This window comes from Marmota monax, unplaced genomic scaffold (genome assembly GCF_021218885.2).
Source record: "Marmota monax isolate L192 unplaced genomic scaffold, Marmota_monax_Labrador192_F-V1.1 WCK01_AAM20220418_F8-fsc00007, whole genome shotgun sequence".
Classification (NCBI taxonomy): domain Eukaryota; kingdom Metazoa; phylum Chordata; class Mammalia; order Rodentia; family Sciuridae; genus Marmota; species Marmota monax.
The window spans coordinates 22,642,181-22,665,748 of record NW_026692781.1 but is presented as its reverse complement, the minus strand read 5'-3'; the positions used below and the strand labels follow the sequence as shown (position 1 = coordinate 22,665,748).

The 23,568-nt window shown below is 34.4% G+C and overlaps 2 protein-coding genes across 2 annotated transcripts; both read right to left on the bottom strand.

The window, feature by feature from the left end:
* Positions 1-1,423: 1,423 nt before the first annotated feature.
* Asnsd1 (asparagine synthetase domain containing 1) lies at positions 1,424-5,177 on the bottom strand. Its single transcript, XM_046447590.2, has 3 exons — positions 3,726-5,177; positions 3,272-3,453; positions 1,424-1,777 (listed from the first exon to the last, which is right to left on the bottom strand). The coding sequence occupies exons 1-3, from the start codon at positions 5,175-5,177 to the stop codon at positions 1,498-1,500; spliced, it is 1,914 nt and encodes a 637-aa protein (XP_046303546.1). The 3' UTR covers positions 1,424-1,497.
* Positions 5,130-10,075, bottom strand: Asdurf (ASNSD1 upstream open reading frame). Its single transcript, XM_046447591.2, has 4 exons — positions 9,864-10,075; positions 7,710-7,763; positions 6,225-6,300; positions 5,130-5,267 (listed from the first exon to the last, which is right to left on the bottom strand). The coding sequence occupies exons 1-4, from the start codon at positions 9,969-9,971 to the stop codon at positions 5,197-5,199; spliced, it is 309 nt and encodes a 102-aa protein (XP_046303547.1). The 5' UTR covers positions 9,972-10,075; the 3' UTR covers positions 5,130-5,196.
* Between the last annotated feature and the right edge of the window lie 13,493 nt (positions 10,076-23,568).

Here is a 23,568-nt window from a genome sequence, read left to right as displayed (position 1 = left end):
AGAGGTCTCATAAGGAAGCAACCTGGCTGACACCTTGATATTCGACTTCCAGTCTCCAGAATATATATATAAAAAATCAATTCCTTTTACTTAAATAAAGAAGTTCTAGTGCTAGAAAGAAGCAGTTCTTGAAAATGAGCTATCTAAAGAGATGTTATTATTCAAAAGAATTATTCACTAGTGTGGATCTCATACAAATTGTTTAGCTTCTCAAAACTTTAGTTCTCTCATCTGTCAGACTCCTACCTAAACCAAGATCCCTGGCAATAACAATAGCAAAGTAATTGCCGTGAAAAGTCCAGAAAACAAACTCAGTTTCTCTATATTCTCATACAACACTTCGGGTATCAGTTGTGGGTTTGTTTTTCCCGCACCAATTCTCCAACTCTCTGAATATAACCTGGGTATTCTACAATATAATTCAATCCTGACCTCACCCAGAGTTAATGTCAGATGGATGCCACAAGTTAAGGACTCAAATCCAGAAGATTGCTCCTAGGTCCTCAGCACTTCTGACCAACCAGCTACAAACTGGGGCTTCTCACAACTCCCTTCTCCGTTTCAATAATGTGCTAGAATGGCTTACAAAACTCAGTGAAACACTTTATTTACATTGCTGGTTTGTTATAAAGGATATAACTCAGGAACAGCCAGATGGAAGAGATGCACAGGGCAAGGCATTGAGTTGGCAGCGGTGGGTGGGGGGTGGGGTGAGGGGAATCTCTGGTCTTGCCATCCTCCCGTACTTCCAAACTGGAAAATCTTTTTTTTTCGGGGGTACTAGGGATTGAACTCAGGGACACTTGACCACTGAGCCACATCCCCAGCCCTGTTTTTTTTTTTTTTTCCCCATAGTTAATCATTTTCTACTTTATTGAATTCAGTTCTGTATTTTCTTTCTTGTACTTTTTTTTATTTAATTGATTTTATTTTTTTAAATACAAGACAGCAGAATGCATTACAATTCTTATTACACATATAGAACACAATTTTTCATATCTCTGTATATAAAGTGTGTTCACATCAATTCATGTCTTTATACATATACTTTTGTTGTTGTTGTTTTGCATTACAATTCTTATTACACATATATTACAGCCTGAGCCATCACATCCAGCCTCAACAAATCTTTCAAGAGTATTTATAGAACTTATTTCCAGTCTACCTCATCCCAGTCCAGAAGTTGGTAGGCAGGGATCAAAACGACTCTCTAATACGTGGTCTTTCTAGTGGCCAGCCTCATCCTGAGATTATGTAGAGAACCCCACCACAAGACACCTGAACACAAGTGTGATTAAAAGGGGCTCAGGGTAAGTAATAAGACACTACAATCGTTTGGGAATTCTAAGAGTTTTAGGACCTTTGTGACAGGAAAAGTAAAAAATTCACCCAAAAAACTTAAAATCACTACATTATACAATAATAAAGTAGAATGTTTTATTTTTATAAAACTATCACTCAGAAAATATTGTTACATTGTGATTATGACATTATGATTTAATCTCCTTTTTTAAAAGAAAGGTTTTCTGAAGAAATGGTTTGGAGTCTATCACATTTATCAGATGCTTTTTCGTTATTTTTTTCCATTTTTGCAATTCTAGATCCAAACTGCATGGCCCGTTTTGGTAGAAGAGCTGAGGCTGTAAGACCAAGTTCTACAGCTGCAAGACGTAAAATTAATTTTTCACCAATTCCAGGGGGTAGAGTCAAGTTTGCCTTTTCCCAAACCGGTAGTGAATTTAGAAAGGAGACAACATTTTCATCCAGGAAAGGAAATCTAAAATAAACAGATAAACAATGAAATTGTATAAAAATAAAATCAATCTGTTAAAGATTATTCATATAATTTTATGACTAATATTTAACCACATTAAAAAAGTATTTCATAATGTGACAATTTTAATACACGTTACCAAATAATGTCTCAAATAAATTAGATAAAGAAACAACTTCAAATTGTTTCACAAAGTTATCTTGGGTATGCCTTGAAAACAAGCATGACCTCAGTTAACTACTCATTCTCATCTGTGTTTGATCTTCACCATTTCTAAATAAACTGAATTTTAAGGATACAAAACCAACATAGAAGGGCTCCACAATTTTGGACTCAAAAAACACTCACTTATGGTATTCAAATTGTTTAATTACATTTAAACTGTTCAAATGATGACAAATTAGTATAACAGAACAAAATACTAGATTAAAAAAAAAAAAAAACTTTCTGCCTTTACACTTCTCTATTTCCCCACAAATTTTTGATTGCTTTTTAGTTTGTTTCCAATATTTTAACATCCCTTTCTCCACTCCTACCAATTTCTCAAAATGCAGTATGATGACACCAGTGTTCATATTTTATTATATTTTTTACCTACCGTTAGTAGAAAGATGGGAAAGCATACAGGCATTTTTTTTTTTTTTTTTTAATGTAGGATATAAGAATGAACTAACTTCAAAAATACATATACAGACTAATCAAACAGATTACTATTACTATGTATTTAAAGATACATAATTATTTAGCTCTAACCACTATAATTTGTATTTGTTATAATTCTGTTTTAGCTGTTTTAAACACTTCATTTATACTCTTATATTAATGCAACATGATACTTTATACTGGGCCATTAGAATTAACTACTCTTATCAGATGAAACAGTAGACTATAAAACAGTAGATTACTTAAACAGAATTCTACTCTTTAGAAAGTACCTTGGTCTCTGAAGGTTTTAAGTAATCTGCAATGTGACTAAACTGGGTTTTTAAAAACAATCATGGAACCATAGAGGGAAATCTAGTACTGGGACCACCACTGAAACACTGAACACTCAAATATATAGGGATACAAGCAGATCCATCCAGAGAGACAAAGCCAGATTCTCTATCACTGGAGAAAAAAGTCTGGGGGCAGGAGCTTGTACTTTATACTGGTTTTGTTTAAAACAAAACAAACCTCTTTAAATACCTTCTCTTGGTCTTACACTATCTGTTTTACTTTTAGTCTCTTTGTCAGTCTTAAAAGTAACCAAATCACTTGGAACTTTATTGAAAAGACATTTCTTGGAGAAAGAGTTCTGGAAAACAACTGCTCCCTGGCCCCTCCCAGCTTTGCTCATGACTGTCTGTAACAATGAAGCCAAGACATTACTGCTGTTCCCTCATTCATAGAACAATCTCCATATACGAACAATCTCCATATAAACTTTAAAAGTCTCCTTTTATAGTCTACTGTTTTTACCCAAACACCTTATAATGCTCAACTAATGAGAAATACCTTGCTTCTTTTCCATGATCAGCAATAACTCTGTCATCACGACCAAGGTTTCTAGAAGAAATTCGATCCAGTTCCATTGCTATTTCCTCATTCAACCCTCCTAGTCCAAGTGTCTGAAAACGGACACGATGACGAGAGTAACCTGCAAGTTGCTCATCTGCACCAATTCCAGTGAGAATAACCTATAGAAGTTTAAAGAACTCCGTATGAAAATATGGCCTACTATACAATAAAATAAAAGCTTAAAAATTATAGCCATAAAGATAACATTTTTAGAGAAAAATTAAAGTCAGAAAATAGTAAGATATGCTCAATTATTAAGAAGTCACATCCACTATATTATAGTTTAAATACAATTAAAACATGCTATATTCTTGCAACATTAAATGCCCAAAAGCTTTAAGGGTCAAAATTAGGCTCAAAAATTCTTAAAAGCAGAAATAATGAACCATACCTTTGCATTACTCTGATATGATTTTATTTCATCCTGGATCACTAAGCAACCAGTTCCTCTAGAAGCAAACCAGACTGCACAGCCAATGCTATCATCCAAAACTGTATCCAAAGGTTGAATTAAGTGGCATATTTGAGTTCTTCTCAGTTTTTGGAGTTCTTCTAGAGTAACATTAATTTCAATGAAATTCCAAATTCGAGAAGGATTAACAGCTTGCAGTTCCTTCAGTCCTGCTCTTCCTGTGACTCTATCTGGTATATTATCATCATCAGGACTATTAACAGCAGCATTCTTAGAGAATTCTTCAGAAAGTATTTCACAGTAATTTTTCTGTTTGCTTCTTTTTTTATTAAAGCTAGTTGGTGAGATCTTATCTTTACTCATGAAAGCTACATTAAGAAGATCAATTGGTTCATCTAAAGGAATATGACGATCAGCAAGGGTTGCAATCACCATGGAATCGATGCCTCCAGAAAACAGGATTGCAACATTTGCTTTCTTATTACAAAGTTCTGAAACTTCATTTGGTACCAGGTTTTCATCCCTTCGTAAATACAAGACACGTCTCTTGACTGCAAGACTTAGGACATCAATGAACTGCTGAACTACTTTTTTCGTGTGTCCATCTGTAAGAAAGACCCGAAGTGTCTCTCTTGTAGGTGGAATGTTGGAAGTGTTTCTGCATTGAGTTTCTAATGTAGCTTGTGGCAATATCATATTTAAAGGAACAATAGGTTTTTTAAGATATAGTTTGGCTTCATTTGCTATTACTGACACAAATGTTGGTAAGTCTGCTGAAATTTGACTCAGTCTATTAACACATTCATCAATAACATTCTCCTTAGAAACAGATTTCCAAGGATATAATTTTAAAATTACACATCTAGAAATGGCAGTAGATTTGAGATCAATTCTAAAAATTCCAGATGCTGGAACTTCTTGCCACTGATTTGCCACTGTAGATTTTTGGGAGCCCACTGAAGAGAGGCAGAAACTCTTGCCCAAATTACTAAAATGCCAAAGCAAGCTACGGCGACCAAAAAAATCCCTACCAAACCATAAGTAATGAGTAGATGCTTGATAATATATGAAAGACCAAGGACCTCGGACTTCTGAGAAGAGTGATAAAATATCAGACTCATCCATACAAGAGGAAAGATAATTAAACATAATCTGAGTATCATTCTCTTCAGCTTCAAACTTTATTCCACTGAAGACTTCTCCATTCCATAGGAACACATTACCTCTTTCATCTTCTACAGGCTGGGCAGTCAAAACACCTCTCAAATGAAGGACATGACCAGAGAATAAACACTGGTAGTTAACACCAGACTTTAAAACCTGTTTACCACTATTGGGGCCCCGTCGCTGAAGACTGTACAGTAAATCTTCTTCTAAATCTTTACTGAAATGCTCAGCAGAAAAGCTTACAGAACAACAGATGCCACACATTGTTATGAAATCAACGTGACTATTTCTTGATTTTAGTTTTCTCTGAATTTTCTATGTCTTGGTATTCTTTTTTCAGTTCATCCAAGATATCTGTGGAAGGGAGAAAGAAAAAATATTAAGTAAAATTCTTGAACTTTTACTTAGTAATTCATAAGCCAACCTAGGCTACTTACCAAGATCAAACTAAACAAGTACACATACTGTGTGAGGGCCAATAATAATTTATAATGGGCTACTAACAAAGCATGTTGATCTTTCAGAGAAATAGTGTGCAATAAGTGCTTATTTTAGTTCAGGCATTTGGCTAAGCACTTTTACATACAATCTTATTTTAAACCCCATGAGACCTTAGAGGATCAAAGTATTTCACCAAAAGTCACTGTTAGGTCGATGGAGGTGGCTGAGGAACAAAGCACCAAGCAACCTGCGCGTAAAAGAACCACCAATCAGTTGCTGACCCAACCACCTGTCAATCAGCGGAGTCTCCTGGCCAATCCTGGATCTTGGCCAGCTCCCCTAGACCAACCCCAGTAGGACAAGGGACTCTAAAAATCCCCTTTTCCTGTCCCAAACCCTCCCTTCCTGCCCTAATCCCAATAAAAATTCCAGTCCAGTCAAGCTGTCCACTTTTCCTCAGACCCACCCTGTTGGTATGAGGGTCTCGCCTAGGAGCAAAATCTCAATAAAGCCTCGATCAGCAGCCTTTTTAAATCTGCCTCCTTTTGGTCGCCGCTGCCTGACCTCACAGTAACAAAGGGAAAAAATGGTATAATGGTTTTTCCTACATAGATCTCTCAAATTCTTAAGTACATGTTAATAACTACTGCTTTCCAACACATCTTATGGGTTTTTTTGTTACTATATTTGGAAAGATAACTTGAAAGAAATCACTATCAACCTTTAGACATATATCTAAACATTTGTATATAATTTAATTGAGGCATCATTATGAATTTTCATAGAAAACCTACAAAAGATTTTCTGTGCCTTTCCACACAAAACACTAAAACAAACAAACAAACAAAGGAAAAAACCTCAACAACTTACTTTTGTTTTCAGAAAGCATTTCTGTTCGGTCTGCAAGAAAGAATATGTTGCTGTTCTGTTGTTGCCTATATACTTTCTGCAAAACATAATTTAGGCTAACATTAAGATTTGATCTAAAAAGAGTAGATGTGAAGACTCTGGATGCTATTATAACTTATTCTTGAATTTCAGGAATAAAATGTTAAGACTAATACTTAAGCAAAAACAAATGAACAAATAAAGGTATGCGACCACACCATTGATACTATTTATGCTGAAGTAAAATTTTTTTCCCCTCTGTGTATACAATACCATTTTCTTTAAAAAGCCTCCTACCAAACTACACATTTATTATTTACTTTATCAGAAAATATTGACAACACTTTCTTATCAATAAGTGTTCTTTTACAATATTATATGGTAAAACATACTATAGTTTATTTGCTTAGTCCTCTAATAAAGTATTCCCAGCTCTTCACTAATTAATGCTAAAGTAAATTCTTGTGTGCTTCCATTGTTGTCTTAAGTATTAATTACTACAAATAGAACTGCTGGGTTATACACTTTTAAGGCTTTGCTACATCCCATCAATTTTTCCTCCAGAAAGCTTGCATTAATTTGACATAACCTCTAATATCATACAAGAGACAATATCACAAATGTCTAAACTGTCAGTTATTAAATAATCTTTAAAATGCTTTAAATTTTTAAATCATTTTAAATTTTAGAATCATTTCTTTTTGAACTTTAAAATGAGTTTTCACAGTGTAATTATACATGCTTATTAATGAATGTTGATGGAAATGGAATTAAATAACCATATCAAATATTTACAAGATTTGTCTACATTTTTTGGAGGAAGGAGAAGCAATTTATCCTTTTTTGTTAACAGTTTTCTACAATCATTTAAAGGAACAGTATCCCCTCTTCTCAACATATTTAAAGATCATTTGCTTCAAAAGAAAACACCAATTCAAGTACAAAATAAGATCACTGGTGATTGTAGCTCCAAGACACCAAAGTACAATTAGTGACATTTGTTCCAATGATAATGTGAATGATAATATGACAGGGGAAAATATCTTCAACTATGAAATCTATCTATATACACATAAAAAAAAAAAAAGCCCAAACTAGGAATACGTTTACAATTTAAAAAGATGCTGAAATCTTACACAGATAGAATTCTTTTATTTTTTTCTTGTTACTAGGGATTGAACCCAGAGGTGCCTTACCACTGAGCCACATCCCCAGCTCTTTCTATTTTGAGTCAGGATTGTACTAAATTGCTTAGGCCCTTGCTTAGTTGCTGAGGCTGGCCTGGAACTTGCGATCCTCCTGCCTCAGCCTCCCAAGTTGCTGGGATTATAGGCATGTGCCACCGCACCCAGCCAGATGCAATTCTTACACATAATTCTTATAACTTTATTATATAGTTAATACAAATATTCAATCCCACCCCCACCCCCCCGCAACATACTATTCAGAATTCCTCTAATAACTTACCCTGTTCTTCTTCAAGTTAGAAAGTTCATCCACAATAATTTTTTGTTCTTTAATCTATTGAAATAAAGAAAAACTCTTTAAATCAGAGGTTTTCTAAGTTTGCTCAATAAAGTCCGTGAAGTGACTCTTTTAAAACTTGAAAGATGAGCTAGGATAAGGGGCTATCACATACTAATTGTCCAAATGGGCAATCTGTAAATATATAGGTTCTTTCCAACAGCAGTCTATGAGGGGAGACAGGTAGGAAAAAGAGGAGGAAACAGTGGTTTTATCTGCCAAGAGTTAGGTAACCCAATGAGTTCAGACAGAGAAGTTGATTTTAATAAGCAGCATTCATGCCAATGGTCAGTTTACTAAACACAGTTTATACCTTTTATTAAAAACAGGCAACATGCACCAAAAGTAATACCAATCTTTTGATTAACTTTTAAAAGTTATGTGTTAGCTTAAAAAAATGGAATAAGAGGTGGACTATTTTTTCTAATTGCTAGTGCTTTTCATGACTTATGTTAGCAAAAAAGGACTGGACTGGACGCAAACTTCAAGGATCACTTCAGCCTTTTGTTCAGGAATGGATTATACACAGGAATGGACCCATTTTCCTGGTGGAAAATGAGCCACTGGCCAAAGGAGGAATTTAGACTTATATAAGTTATACTGAGAGGTAATTTAATGTGTGTGTCAGTTTGGGTACTCAGCAATTTGGATTTTTGGGTTGGGGGGTCAGTGACCAGCGCCTGGAGAGGATTTATCTGGAAGAGATTAGTGTTTCCTAGAGACTATCATTCTAGATTTCATGAAACACTTTCTCCCCACCAGTGGCCAGCATCTAAAAAGGGTTTATCTCAAAGAGATGAAAGCTATCAATGTATGGCTTCTTCTTTCCTTTCCCCAGGCTACACTATCTTGGGGTTTTCCATTTTCCATATTTATCAACTTATGTACTAAATGATACATTCAGACATTTAGATCTACCAAATAGTACTAAATGCCCTATCTGGGGCAGTATGATGTTATCACTTTTGTGATTGAATCATTCCCCTTTGGATATTAGACTAAGCACAGTGTTGGCACTGTTGAACTAGACTACACATTTTAATCAGTAGAAGACAGCTCAATTAAGTAAAAACAAATATTTTTTAAACTCTTTTCAGTAACTACATCAGTAGTAAATGGCTTACTATGGTAACAATCAGTCTGGGCTATATTTTGAAAAATCATCCCTACCACTATGAATGTGCACCTGTCTCCACAATTGACAGAAGTGTGGACTAGATTGAATTAAATTCCGAGGCAAAATCTGTACAATCTTCTCCAGAATTTAGTTTGCTTGTACAGTACTTTCCCATTTATTTTAGGAATGGCAGATATAGTTTTTATGTCAAAGGATACTGATATAGGGAGATAAAAGACACTTGCACAACATGTCACTGGTAGTTTGGGGCAGAACCAAGTAGAATCTAGGACACTTAATATGTGAGAGGCTATACCTATTCTTCTTCATGGAGGTTTGAAGATTTTGTCTATTTATGGCAGTTAAGATTAATGCTATGTTGACTTCCTCTTCCCCTTTTTCTCAGGAGAGAAGTGACAATCAGACGCATGTTATAATCTAGGTAAGAAAAAGTAACAACTGAGAGGAGGAGATACCTTAGTAAGCCTTTGCTGGGGTCCCGACAGGATATGAAGGTGGCTGCTCGGTGGCGTTAAGAGTGTACTAAGCACTGAGATGAAAGGGGCATGTTTAAAATGAGCTTCAGAGGCAGAACATATAGGTCTTCGTGATGGACATGAAGGATGACTCCCAGTTTGCTGGCACGGATAACTGGGTGGAGAATATTCGTGGCCCAACAGATTTGAGGTTTGGCTGGTTTAAAATGAGCAAGGGGGCAAAAATCAACCAAAACCTCCGCCCCAATGTGACCCTCACCTGGGTCTAGTCTCAAGGCAAGTTTCAAGTTCTCCCTTAAGTTAATGCCACTATTTCAGGAAAGGATTAACTGCAGCTGTCAAGTGCTACGAATGAGAAGAACAAAGCAGAGCAGTAAAGCTAAGGTGGAGCCAAGTCCCCAGGTTGCCCGCGGCAGACCATCTCTGGGGCCCAGTGACGCCAGGTCCCGGGCCCCGAAGTTTCTCGTTGCATCCCACGCTCACCTTGTTGCTAAGCTCCTCCTTCTGTGCGGTAGAGTTATCGGTGGAAACCAACACAGCGCTATCGTCTGACCGCGTCCCACGGATGGGCATCTCCACGCCGCGCAGCATATGCAGGATGCACACTGGAAGCGTCAGCCGCCTTTAGTCCCAAACACGGCGCGTGCGCGTTCTCAGAGGCTCCACTCCCCCTCCATCTCCCTTCTGAATCCTACCAATGTCATTTGCACTCGGACGCACGCGCAGACCAGGTCTGGCCCAAAAGTATCTATGCGCATGCGCATAGCTACTTAGCGTGCAAAACCGCAGAACCTGGTGCGGAGCCTACGAGGGTCCCGAGTCGTCCCCTAGTGGACTGGAGGTAGAAGCGCTTTTGCGATCTCTTCACTCCCTCACATCCAAGGTTATGCGCCTCCCAGTGGTAAATGTAAAGAATAGTAGCTCAGTAAAAACACAGTTAATGTTTATTATCTAGGCAAAGATATGAAGCTAAGGTAAAGATTAAAGACATACAGTGCTGGAACAAAACTGTACTGACCAGATACGTTTTTGTCGACTTGTGGTTAGGGTTGCCAAATTAAAACATAGTTTTGTACGAATTTCAGATGAATGAATAGTTTTTTTTTTTAGTGTATATCCCATGCAGTATTTGCAATATATCATCCTCTAAGGGAAAAAAAGACCAAAATTTGGAAATAGGCTAAAGAGATTATTGGGTGTTCTTTCAGTGCTCTTCTGGGCTTGACTTTCTATTGACAGTAAATCAGCCCAACTCAGGCAGGGATTAACTATAGAGGAAGAGGGCAAAGGAAAGAGATTAACTTGTAGATTTTTGTCTGGTTGAAGTACAAATAATTTGTTTTGTGGACCAGATAACACCACAGGATGTGACTTACTAACATTTCTTTACTAACATACTGCATAGTTGTAAATGCTCTTTGAATTGGTTTAACATTTTATTGGATCTTTTATTAATAAGTTTAATAAAATTTTGCCCTGTGCTAACTTCATATTTTCATGGGAAACATGATTTTTGAAAATTATTCTCTAATATTGAAAATATCAAATTTATGTGGAGATGGTCAAGTGGACTCGTGATGAAGCCAGACTGTATGACTTAAAGGAATGCACTCCAGGGGGTAAGCCCAAGGTATATCTTATTGGCTTTTGGAGTAAATCCTAAAGATTATAAAATCCATACTTTTTATTTTTTCTTTTTATTGATTGTTTTACCTTTTTCTTTCTTTCTTTCTTCTTCTTTTTTTTTTTTTGCTTTTTTACATTTCTAATAAATTATTCCACAGAGGCAGTGGCAATGATTGGAATTTTAGATTATGGTTTAACCATTTGGTGATATTTGTTGGATGACAGACATCTAGTCTCTTTTAGAAGAGAGATGCCAGTGAACCCAGATGCCAGTGAACTCAGTTTGTTAGTTTTTTTTTTTTTGTCTTTTGTGATTTCAAATTAATTTTGTACTCACTAAGAAGGAGAATAGCTATGTAAGATTTGAACTGGTGAAGTTTTGTTTCTGTGTTTTTCTTGCAATCTGAGATTGAGGTTGTAAAAATGAAACAATAAGCTCTGTATGTGTCTCTGTATTTATACTTTTAACAGGCTTTATATTTCACTGTGTTAAAGGGTATTAATAAATCTACTATAATGTCCCTTATTTTAAAATGCCTTTGGTTTATCGAGTTTATAAGCAGTTGTATAAATCCCCAGTACTTTAAATGTGCTAGACTTTTAGGAAAAAATTTCTTTTTATAAAACTGCTAGCTCAGAAACATTTTAAGAATCACATTTATGTAATTAAAGTGAATCTTTGGAAAAATGAAATTGAATCAATAAATTTGATTTAATAAAGAAAAGCAATTATATGTCTTTTCTCTGATGTATCAATGTTAAGTAAAATACATGTACATATTTTATACTTTATAACATTTAGATTTGTTTTCTCATAAAAAGATACACTACTGAAATTTACTAAACTTATTTTATTGATTAATCAAGTTTGTATTACTGCTTCATAATGTTTAAATTTATGAAAAAAATGAGCATTCAGATAAACTTTTTATATCAATAATAATTATATTTAGTACTGCATAAATTTAAACATAAATCCATAACTTAAAACCTTGAGGTAATATTGAATTAAGTCAATGATTAAGTGTTAGAAAACTAGTTTATTTATAAAGTTGATTATGGAAACATTTATGAAAATAATTTTAAGTTTATAAAACTTTATTTTTGTTTTTATATGTCTTAGAATAGCTATCCTTTTGGGTCATGTTAATGAACATGTTCATTTCTGTCACCTTCAGAAGGTGTGAACAGAATGGGTATAGTGGTAGATGGTTGTGTTGTATACTTAGGAGTTCGGTTAATCTGTTAACATGATTGCATGTGACCATTGTCAATTATTAACATCCATCCAATTCTCTCTGAAATAGAAATTACTAAATTGGTTAAATGTTATAATTAATATGTAATTATTATGTATTAATTATGTAGTTATAATTAATATAGTTGAAACTCTATTAGGGGAAAATATAATAGAAAAACGCAGGGTAGTAGAAAAGACTCTTGTTTTGCAAAGACATAGGGGTTCTAAAGGTAAGTATCACTTAGTTCCAGGATATGAAAGAGCAGTGAAAAATGAAACTTGGGGTTATAGTAAGTTGAAGAGGTTGGATGAAAGTGAACTTTATTTACCTTTCTTAATATAATTGGCCCTTAAAAAAAACTATGTAGTATGCTGAAATTTTGGAAAAGTTCATTTAGTTTTGGAGGCTAAGGTACAAGGTAAATATTTTTTAAAGACTTTTACTGCCAAATGTTATATTAATGAAAATTGGTGGCATTTCTCTTTTAAACCACCTCTGGATCCATTTTCAAAAACCTTGGAATGAACTTCATCAATTGGGATATCTTTTTAACTAGTGTCTAGAGATGAAGTTTATATATAAAACTAAAGAGACTGAGCATCCCAATACAGTCCTCTTTGCACCCCATCATCTATTGTCTGGCTAGAAAAGTATGAATTCTAGTTAATGTTTAAATTGATTGATTTTTTTGACTCACAATTATGTCCATATTGAGTATCCACAAACTGCTTATTGGTATACATCAGTTAATTTCCTTTTAAAAGTGGGTTGTTGTTTATGACTTTGCCTTCTTCTGTTGTTTTTGTTTCTTCAAAGGAACCACTCAGGATGACAATAGTAAACAAAGTGATGATGATCATATTGGCATGGTGCTAACCTGTTTCTACATTTTTATAGTTTTTTTCTTTTTGTGTTTATCCAATTGCTTCTATTTACTTCTTCAGTTGCTGCAAGTTCTGTGCTGTTTAACCTCACACTTTGGGGTTAGCTGATATTATTTTTCATGCCCAACTGGTGCAGGACTATCCTTCTACAGCCCACTCTACAACCAGCTAGGCTATTCTTCCTCTGTTCATGATACATTGCTGTTGTGTATTCTAATTAATAGGATAATTCATGTTTATTAATGCTATTTATAGTATTCCCGTGATGCTACATCCTTTATTTTATTCCAACAATATATAGTTCATCATGGATCATTTTATTAAAATGATGCTATTAGTCTGTATTCTGAGGTTCTGAATGAACAGTCCCCAATTATTATTCTTCCATGCCTTTTCAGTATACTCCAATGTAGATTTGTCCTCTGACTGTCTCTCTCAAATGAAGTCTGGTATAGTTCTGTGGTTCCCAAATATCAGTCCATAGGTGAGTGCCCTTCTCATATATAAAATCACCCGGAAGTCTTATTCAGATACAGACTTCCTAGTCTTTTTTTTTTTTTTTTTGGGCATGGGATCTGGTTGTTTGCCTTATAGAATAGTGCTTATTACCATTAACCCTGTATTCAAAACTCCTAGGTTTGAATTTTAGCTTCTACATTTATGTGATGTGTGACTTTGGGTAAATCATTAATCTCTCAAGTCCCAGTTTCCTAATCCATAAAATGGGAGTAATAACAGTGCCTAACTCAAAGTGTTATGGTGAGGATTTAAATGAGATTATATTGATAGGGAGTTCTTTAATAGTTTCAGGCACATATTAAGCTTTACAAGAATGTGTGTTAAATAGATCAGCAGTTATCCTAGATAATTTTTACACAAACAAGGTTTATGAATCATTAAAACAGAAAAATCCAGGCTTTGAAGTTCTTGACTTGTTTCTTACTGAAGATATGTCTTTTCTTCCAATGATTCTCACCAAGGCTAGGGGTATCCCTAGCTGATGATTTAAAAAATATATGAAGACATTTTTGGTTGTCACAATGATTTGATGGTTCTATTAACTCTGATAGGGTAGAAAAAACTGAGATCCACTTGTAAAGAAATAGACTGAACCACAGACTCTTAAGCAGCTAGACCAGCAGGGCAAAGGTAATATCACAATCTAAGGAATTCTGTCAGAAGGTAGAGGGCCTGGATACTGGTCTGGTGTTTACAAGGATGTTTGGAGGATTTGAGAGAGGGACAACCCAGTTCTTATCACAGAAGTTTGAGGGGAGAATGCAGGGACTTTGCCCTAATAATAAAGCACACTGGGCTGGTCTTGGCCCCTTCAAGGGAGAAGTTAGAATCTCCAAGGACTGGGCTAGAGGTGAGTAGATGTTTTCTGTTTGAGATAAAATTGATACTGAAGTTTAGCTTTAGCTGTGGAATGTGAAGATTAGGGACCCTTGTACCTGATGCCGTAGCCACTATCGCTTTGGGGCTTTGGTAAGGTCAGGGGCTTAGGATGAGATGAGTGTGTGCCTAGGGTGCAAAATTTAAAGATGCACTCACTCTCAGGTCCTGCAAGTGTGTGTCTCTCTGAATTTTCCACCCAGGCACCTCACGTTTCTTATCCTGGTCTCAACTCTGCTCTCCTCCTACCTCCATTCGAAGAGTTCTTATGGGTGTTTCTGTCTTATAATCTAGCAGTCAATGTGGCTTGTGAATGACACTAGTGAAAGATGCTTTACAAGCTGCCTGTACTTGCCGTACATACCTTTACATGTCTGTTTATCAAAATTATCTTATCTTCTTTTGAACTCTGCCACATGGATGCCACTGTCCTCTGAATGTCCAAACAACTAAGAACACGCTTAAAATGTTTTATTTTACATTTTAAAAAATATATTTTCTTTATTTGTTTTTATGTGGTGCTAAGGATTGAATCCAGTGCCTCACATATGTGAGGCAAGTGTTCTGTCACTGAGCCACAACCCCTACCCTGGTTTACATTTTTGAAGAAGCAAAATTAAACACAGCCATCTCTGTGAGTTAGATCATGGTACATGGTTGAGTCAGTTAAATAAAGTAGTTATTGAACCTTTAATATCAGCGGAGTAAGCAAATAGTGATTAGGCATTTGTTGTATCAAATTTGTAATTTGACACTTTTAAAACATGCAGAAGGTTAGATGCTGCAGCACACACCATGATCCCAGCTACTGGGGAGGCTGAGGGAGAAAAATCAAGAGTTCCAGGCCAACCTTACAATATAGCAATTTAGCAAGACTCTGTCTCAAAATAAAATAGAAATGGCTGGGAATGCAGCTTGATGCATGAGGTCCTGGGTTCAAGCCCTAGTACTGTAAAAAAAAATGAAGGAAGGAAAATCATGCAGATATGTGTCCACCTGAGTGAATCAACAAGAACAAGTAAAGTATACATGATATAGTAGTGATAACTATTTACAAATTCAGAGTATATTTTTCTTTATAGAATCCCCTCATTATAATACAGAAGTCTTCTTAGCTGAGGTGGTTTTACCCTTAGCTGGCAATAATAAAATTTTAACAAGTCGTTAATCAAAATTTATTTATGGCCACCATACATTTCTGTCGTGGCATCTTAAATTAGTTTCTCTTTGTGAAGCAACTAGTCAGGAAAATTCCACCTGTATTGCTATGGTGTAAGCAAGCAAGTTACCTCAGTTCACCTGTGTTTGCCTGTAGGTTTTGTTTGGTTTAAAAATCATTGCAATGTTGACTTGACCTAGGAAAACAAAACAAAACAACACATGGATATGTGTTTGAGTGCCCAATGATTTTATAGTGGAAGTTGGGTGTGTAAGGCTGAGGTTAAATTCTGGATCACCAAAGCAATACTTACTGTTGGTTTAATGTTAATCATAGGTGTGGCTTCCACTGTGCTTGAGGCTATGTGGTTGAAGCCTTCTGAAAGTAGGGTCACAGGATGGCTTTTGCAGGAGGAATGTATGTAGGATCAAGGGAAGTGGGAGGAGATGAAAGTGTTTGAGGGAAGTTGGGCACTTAGAACTTGGGATGCTATTTTGTTTGAAAAATCAGAAATTATTATGCCACTTGTGATTTTACTTGGAGTCAAGTTAAGACAAAAAACAAGTAGATAGAGTCCTCTGTGGGTATAAACCAGTTATTGTGTTTTCTTCTACAATGTACAGGGTTTAAATTAAAGTGTTTAGTTTGACTCTTTTAAGAAACCTTTATCTAGGTTGAACATTCCTCTCAGAAGACTCATGAGATCCTGAATCATTTTTTCACTTATTCAATTCAGGAATTCATTCATTCATAAACTTTGTTTTCTTGAAGAACATGAAATCTTTAATGAATTTCATAAGGACAGTAGCCAAAATATTATGTCCCTTATGAAATACAAGTAAAGTTACTTAATAGAGAAAGATCTAGAGAAAGAACTAGAAAGGAAAGACATGTCCTTCCTGAGAAACACAATCGGAAGCTAGATCTCTGAAGCTAGTGTAATATAATCCTTTATTAGAGAGATAAGTTCTCTTAGAGTAATAGAAGTTTCCGAGCTATACAATATATTATTTTTGTCTTTATTATTCATGACTAGTGGTTTTAGATTCTAAAATCATAATTTCTGATAAGAAGAGTTTCATTATAAAAATTAACTTAATCCCTATCGATAAATAAAACAAAATGCAACAAAAGCAGAAAAAAAAAAAACTGTAGCATCCCGTCAATTCCTCTTTGAAGTAGTTAGGAAATTATTTCACACCTCTGGATAAGAAAATTCCAGCCTAAAAGTATAAATTCCTAACTTTTAAATCTGACATAGCTCTAATTCACTGTACAACTTTGAAAATGTTTTAAGAACTCTATGCCTCAGTTTCCTTGTCTGCAAAATAAGTGTAATCATAAGTATCTGCATTATAAGAGTGTTATGAAACTCACAAAAGGGTTACTTAAATATGAATAGGACAAAAAATAAAAACAAACTAATATTGTAAATCCTTTGGATATGTAATACTCAAAAATAAATTTCCAGGAAAAAGAGTTTGAAATGCTCTTTTGAGATCCAGTTCATCTCTAAGGATGCAGTCTTAATAAGCCACCTAGGAAGACCTTTCTTTCCCAAGTGCTTTAGCTATAAAGGAATAGTTATAAAAAATTCAACACACAGTTAAAATTCCCAAGTAGATTCCCAGAGGTTCTAGATTTGGAGGGAATCTGTATTTTGAAACAGGCCCTATAAGTGCTTGTGAAGAGGCATTTGATCATTAGACCACATTTTGAGAAGTATTACTTCTGTTTGTTCACAAGCTTCAGTTTTATTTTTCCTGGTAGAAATTAGCACCTTCTTTGAAAAACTTTTTATCATGAAAACTTTCAAACATATACAAAAAACACAAAGAGAATAGAGAACCTCTATGTTCTTATTACTCAGCTTTAATCATTCTCAACTTGTGGACTCCTGTTTCATATATGTCCCCAACCCCTTGTCTTCTCCCTCATCTTGAAGCAGACCTCAGATTCCATATCATTTTGTGCATGAATCATTCATTGTGCATCTTTTTAAAATAAGAACTTTAAAGATATATAATTAAGGGCTGGGACTGTAGCTCAGTGGTAGAGCGCTTGCCTACCATGTGTGAGGCACTGGGTTCGATCTTTAACACCACATAAAAATAAATAAAATAAAGACATTCTGTCCATCTATAACTACAAAATTAAAAAAATATTATCAAGTTATTACTTATAAAAATAACAGCAATTCACTATAATTAAATATCCAAATACTATTTTTAAATTTCCAGATTGTTTCATAAATTCTCTTTTTATACTTTGTCCAAATAATGTTCTACATATATGTGTAGATTACAGTTGATTATTATGTCCCTCAATTCTTTAAATCTGTAGATTTCCTCCTTTTCTTACCCTTTCTCCTTCAATCTCTTCCTCTCTGCTCATTCACAGTTTATTTGATAAGAAATGGGGTTGTTCTGAACTCTGGATAGGGCAAAGGAATGGAAGGGGAAGGGAGAGGGCATGGGGTAAGAAATTATGGTGGAATGAGATTGAAATCATTATTCAAAGTACATGTATGAAGACACGAATGGTGTGAATATATTTTGTATACAACCAGAAATATGAAAAAGTGTGCTCTATATATGTGGCTTCATATATATATGAATTGTAATTCATTCTGTTGTCATATATAACAAATTAGAATAAAAAATTTTAAAAAAAGAAATGGGGTTGTTCTGTAGAATTTAACAGTGTCTGGGTTAAACACGTATCATGTTTTCCAAACCACTGAAGTTATTAATATTCTATCTTTGTCAGTGAGAGCTTCTTTAAGTTAACTCCTGAGTCCTTTGACATGACATACTAATACTTTTAATTTAAATCACGATTAAAAGGTTTTTCCATATTTTTATTGGTGCATTATAATTATACATGATGGTAGTCTTTGATAGTTGAATGTGAAAAGATGTTGCAGATTCACTTTGTGTATTTTTTGCCCTAGACTTAAGATCAGTTAATTTTCCCAGAAGCCCTGCATTGTTTAGTTGGAAAATAGTGTTAGAGACACAATCTTGGTGCTGATGTGGGAGATGATTAATTGCTAATGAGATGATCATATCTGTTCTATCTAGGTCTTCTCTGAGTAAAAAGCTAGGAAATGATTTTTTAAAGATAAAATGCATCATGAAGCCATACTAATACTTTTAATTTAAATCAGGATTAAAAGGTTTTTCCATATATTTATTGGTGCATTATAATTATACATGATGGTGGGATGTATTGTTATGTATTTGTACATACACACAGTAGAACAATATAATTTGGCTGGTACCATTCTCCTTTGCCTCCCTTTGGTCCCTTTTCTCTACTGATCTCTCTTCAATTTTCAGGAGATCCTCTGCCAACTTTCTCTTCCTTTTTCCTGTGTAGCTTCCACATAAGAAAGAATTTATAACCCTTGACTTTTTGAGTTTGGCTTATTCTGCATAACAAGCTCTACTTTCCTAAAAATGACACAATTTCATTTTTCCTCATGGGTGAATAAAACTCCATTGTGTATATAAAACACATTTTCTTTATCCATTCATCAATTGATGGACACCTAGACTGGTTCTATAGTTTGCCTATTGTGAATGGTGCTGCTATAAACATGGGTATGCATGTATTACCATAGTATGATGACTTTAATTCTTTAGGATAGATGATAAGGTTTTAAATTATAATAATAATAAAATGACCAGCAACAATATGATTCTTCAGGGAATCTCTCACTAAATATTTACAGTTAATTACTATGCCCTTGATAGATTTTTTTTTTTGGGGGGGTGGTTACTGGGGATTGAACTTGGGGGTATTTGACCACTGAGCCACATCCCCAGCCCAAATTTTGTATTTGATTTAGAGACAGGGACTCACTGAATAACTTAGGGCCTTGCTGTTGCTGAGGTTGGCTTTGAAGTCACGATCCTCCTGTCTTAGTCTCCAGAGCCACTGGGATTACAGGTGTGCGCCACCACGCCCTGCCAATTATTAAATTGTATGGTCCAGTTTACTTATTTTTTCTTTATAGATTGTGCTGTTGTGGTTTAATCTAAAAGTTCTTACCTAAACCAACATCACAAATATTTATAATAGCTTGAGATTTTCCATTTAGACCTATAATGTATTTTGAGTTCATTTTTGTAGTGGGTGTGAGGTGTAACTATAGCATCAGATCAGGCGGTGCTTGTCTTTCTGTACCTGGCTTATCTCAATTCATATAATGTCCTCTAACTCCACCCATGTTGTTACAAATGACAGGATTTCAATCTTTTTAAGGGTTAGTAGCATTTTGCTGTATATTTATACCATATGTTCCTTATCCATTAACCACTGATTAACAAGATTGTTTTCATTTCTTGCCTATTATATAGTACTGCAGTGCACATAGGCATGCAGATGGCTCTTCAATATGCTCACTTCATTTTCTTTGGATATATACCTCATAGTGGGATTGCTGTATCATTTAATAGTTCTATTTTAATGTTTTGAGGAACCTCCATACTGTTTTCCACAGTGACTGCAATAATTTACATGTACACTGACAGCATACAAGAATTAATTTTCCTCTATATCCTTGCCATTACTTATTTCTTTTTGTCTTTTTAATAATAGTTTTTCTTATTGGAGTGAAGTGTTATCTCATTGTGGTTTTATTTACATTTCCCTGATGATTAATGATGTTGAGCATTTTTCTATATGTCTTTTTTTGAGAAGTGACTATTTAGGTAAGTTACTTGTTTTTTGTTGTTTTTTGCTACTGAGTTTTTTTTTTTTAATATACTTACATATTCTGGGTATTAAACTCTAGTCAGATGTATAGTTTGAAAATATTTCCTCCTATTTTGTAGGGTGTTTTTTTACTCTGATGGTTGTTTCCTTTGCTGGACAGAAGTTTTTTGTGTTTTCAATGATACAAATCTAACCCAGGGCCTCATACATGCTAGACAAGTGCTCTACCACTGAGCTGCATACCCACCCCTGTGCGAAGCTTTGTAGTTTGATGTCATACCATTGATCTGTTTTTGCTTTTATTTCCTATGCTTTTGAGGTCTTGTCAAGAAAAGTTCTTGCCCATTTCAATGTCCTCAGTGTTTCCCATTTTTTTTCTTGTAGTTTCAGGTCTTACAGTTAAGTCTAATCCATTTTGAGTTGATTTTTGTAACTATTAAGAGACAGGAGTCTAGTTTAATTAATCTCCCATGGCTATACATTTTTTTCCAACATCATTTATTGAAAAGACTGTCCTTTTTCCACTACTTAAATCTTTGTTGAAAATCAGTTTATGGATGCATGGGTTTCCTTTTAGATTCCGTATTTTGTTCCGTTGGCCTGTGTATCTGTTTTTTATGCCAATTTGTAGTATAAAGTCAGGCAGTATAATGGATCCTGCTTTGTTCTTTTTGTTCAAGTTGGCCTTCACTATTCCCAGTTTTTGGTACTTCAATACAAATTTTAGGATTGTTTTTTCCCATGAAAAATGAAAATTGGTATTTTCATATATTTCAACATATATATGAAATATATATTTTTTCGTATTACATTTTCTGTGAAAAATTCCATTGGTGTTTTGATAAGGCTTTCATTGAGTCTGTAGATCACTTTGAACATTTAATCTTTATGGACATTTTAACGTTATTGATTCCTCCAACCTATGAATGTGGGCTATCTTTTAATTTGTCTGTGTCCTCTTCATTTTTTCTCATCATTGTTTTATAAATTTTATTGTATAGATCTTTTACCTCTTTTGTTAAATGTATTTCTAGGTATTTTATTTTGTTGTAGCTATTGTAAATGAGATTGATTTTTATTGATCTCTTTTTCAGATAATTTTGTGTTGGTGTAGGACAGTGCTATTGAATTTATATGTACATTTGTATCTTGGAACTTTGCTAATTCATTAGTTCTAGAAATTTTCTTTTTTTTTTTTTTGATGGAGTCTTTGGGGTTTGCTCTCTGTAGGATCATGTTGGCTGTCAACAAGGACAATTTGACTTCCTCTTTTCCCATTTGAATGCCCTTTATTTCTCTCTCTTGACTGATTTCTTGTGTTGAAATGGGCATCTTTGTCTGATTCCACATTTTAGATAGTAAAGCCTTCAGCTTTTCCCTATTCAGTATGATGTTGGTTGTTGGTTTGTTAAATATATCCTTTATGATGTTGAGGTATATTTCTTTTATAACTTAATTTATTAGTTCTGAGTTTTTAATCATAAAGAGGTGTTGAATTATTTATTTATTTCCTTCCTTTTTTCCTTACTTATTTGTGGTGCTGGTCATCAAACTCAGGGCCTCATATATGCTAGCCAAGTACTCTACCATTTAGCCACATCACTAGCCTGTGATGTTAAATTTTATAAAATGCTTTTTCTCCATTTATTGAGGTGCTCATAATGTTTTTGTGCTTCATTGTGTTGATGTGGTGTGTAACACTTATTGATTTTCATATTTATGAACTATCCTTGCATCCCTGGGATGAATCCCACTTGATCATAGTGAACAGTCTTTTTAATGTGCTGTTGGATTTGGGTTGTTAGTATTTTGTTAAGGATTTTTGAATCTGTGTTCAAAATCATAGATATTGATGTATAGCTTATTTTTTATGGTTGTTGCTGTGTCCTAATTTGGTTTTGATATCAGGGTAATTCAGTCCTTGTAGTATGAGCTTTGAAGAATTCCCTTCTCTTCAAGTTTTTAAAATAATTAAGGAAAAATTTGTGTTAGTTCTTCAAGTGTTTTATGTATTTCAGCAATTCATCTATCTGGTCCTGGGCTTTTCTTTTATGGGAAAGTTTTAATTGTTGATTCAATCTCATCACTCACTACTGGACTGCTCAAGTTTCCTATTTCCTTATGATTCAATCTTGGTACAGTGTATGTGTCTCAAAATTTGTTCATTTCTTCTAAATTATTATATTTGTTGACTTATAGTTGTTTATAATAATGTCTAATTATTTTTATTTTTTGTGGTGTCAGTTTGTAGTTTCCTTTTTCACTTATGATTTGAGTCTTTCTGTTTTAGTCTAACCATAACTAAACTAAAATTTACCTTTAATTGTTAGATATTTAGATTGTTTTAAACACTTGCTATTATAACTAACACTACTGAACATTCTTTTTATACATAATTACTTGTATGTATCTCATATTTTTAAGAGAAATTCCTAAAAGTGGAGTACCCAACACAAAGTAAATATGTATTTTTAAACCTTTTATGCATTTTAACAAATTGCCCTGCAGAAAAGATGTTATAGATACATCAGTAAACACCAGAGTCCCATTTACTTCTTGGATTCCTTGGTATGATAGGAGATTGAATATTTTCCCCATCCTTTGTGTTATAAATTTAATGGGGAGAGGGGAAAATGGTATTATCTTGTTTTTTTAATGAAATGTAATATTTTCTCCACATCTTTGAGATCATTTGTTTTTCTTTTGTGCTAAGAAGTGGCACAAGTCTTTTAAGAGGATTCTTTAATATGTGCATTGTTTTGTCTTTCTTTTTTAAAATATTTTTTAGTTGTTAATGGACCATTATTTTTTTTCATTTATATATGGTGCTGAGACTCGAATCCAGTGCCTCACAGGTGCTAGGCAAATGCTTTACCAGTGAGCCACAACCCCAGCACTGTTTTGTCTTTCTTATCACTTATTACTAAAAGTGGGTGAGGGCATTAAAGCTACTTCTTTCCCATTTTTTCCAAGTTAAGCAAAATTCCCAGAATAACATCTTTACTTCTGGGAAGCCATGCTATTTTAATATCTTGGTAATAAAACATAAAATGAGGTCATATACCTCAAGTTATGGAGGGTTTTTTTTTTGGACTCTGTCTGAGACATTGTAATAAGGAGTAAACTCCCATTTTTGAAGCTATCATGGTTTAAGTCCCAAT

Bases quoted from the DNA above. Each gene is read 5' to 3' on its own strand.
- Asnsd1 (XM_046447590.2), bottom strand. From the start codon at position 5,177: ATGTGTGGCATCTGTTGTTCTGTAAGCTTTTCTGCTGAGCATTTCAGT. The intron at 3,454-3,725 runs GTATGGTTCATT...AAACTTCTATAG, and splicing joins CATATCAGAGTAATGCAAAG to GTTATTCTCACTGGAATTGG. The intron at 1,778-3,271 runs GTATTTCTCATT...TGTTTATTTTAG, and splicing joins GATCATGGAAAAGAAGCAAG to ATTTCCTTTCCTGGATGAAA.
- Asdurf (XM_046447591.2), bottom strand. From the start codon at position 9,971: ATGCTGCGCGGCGTGGAGATGCCCATCCGTGGGACGCGGTCAGACGAT. The intron at 7,764-9,863 runs GTGAGCGTGGGA...TTATTTCAATAG, and splicing joins AGGAGGAGCTTAGCAACAAG to ATTAAAGAACAAAAAATTAT. The intron at 6,301-7,709 runs GTAAGTTATTAG...TATGTTTTGCAG, and splicing joins CTAACTTGAAGAAGAACAGG to AAAGTATATAGGCAACAACA.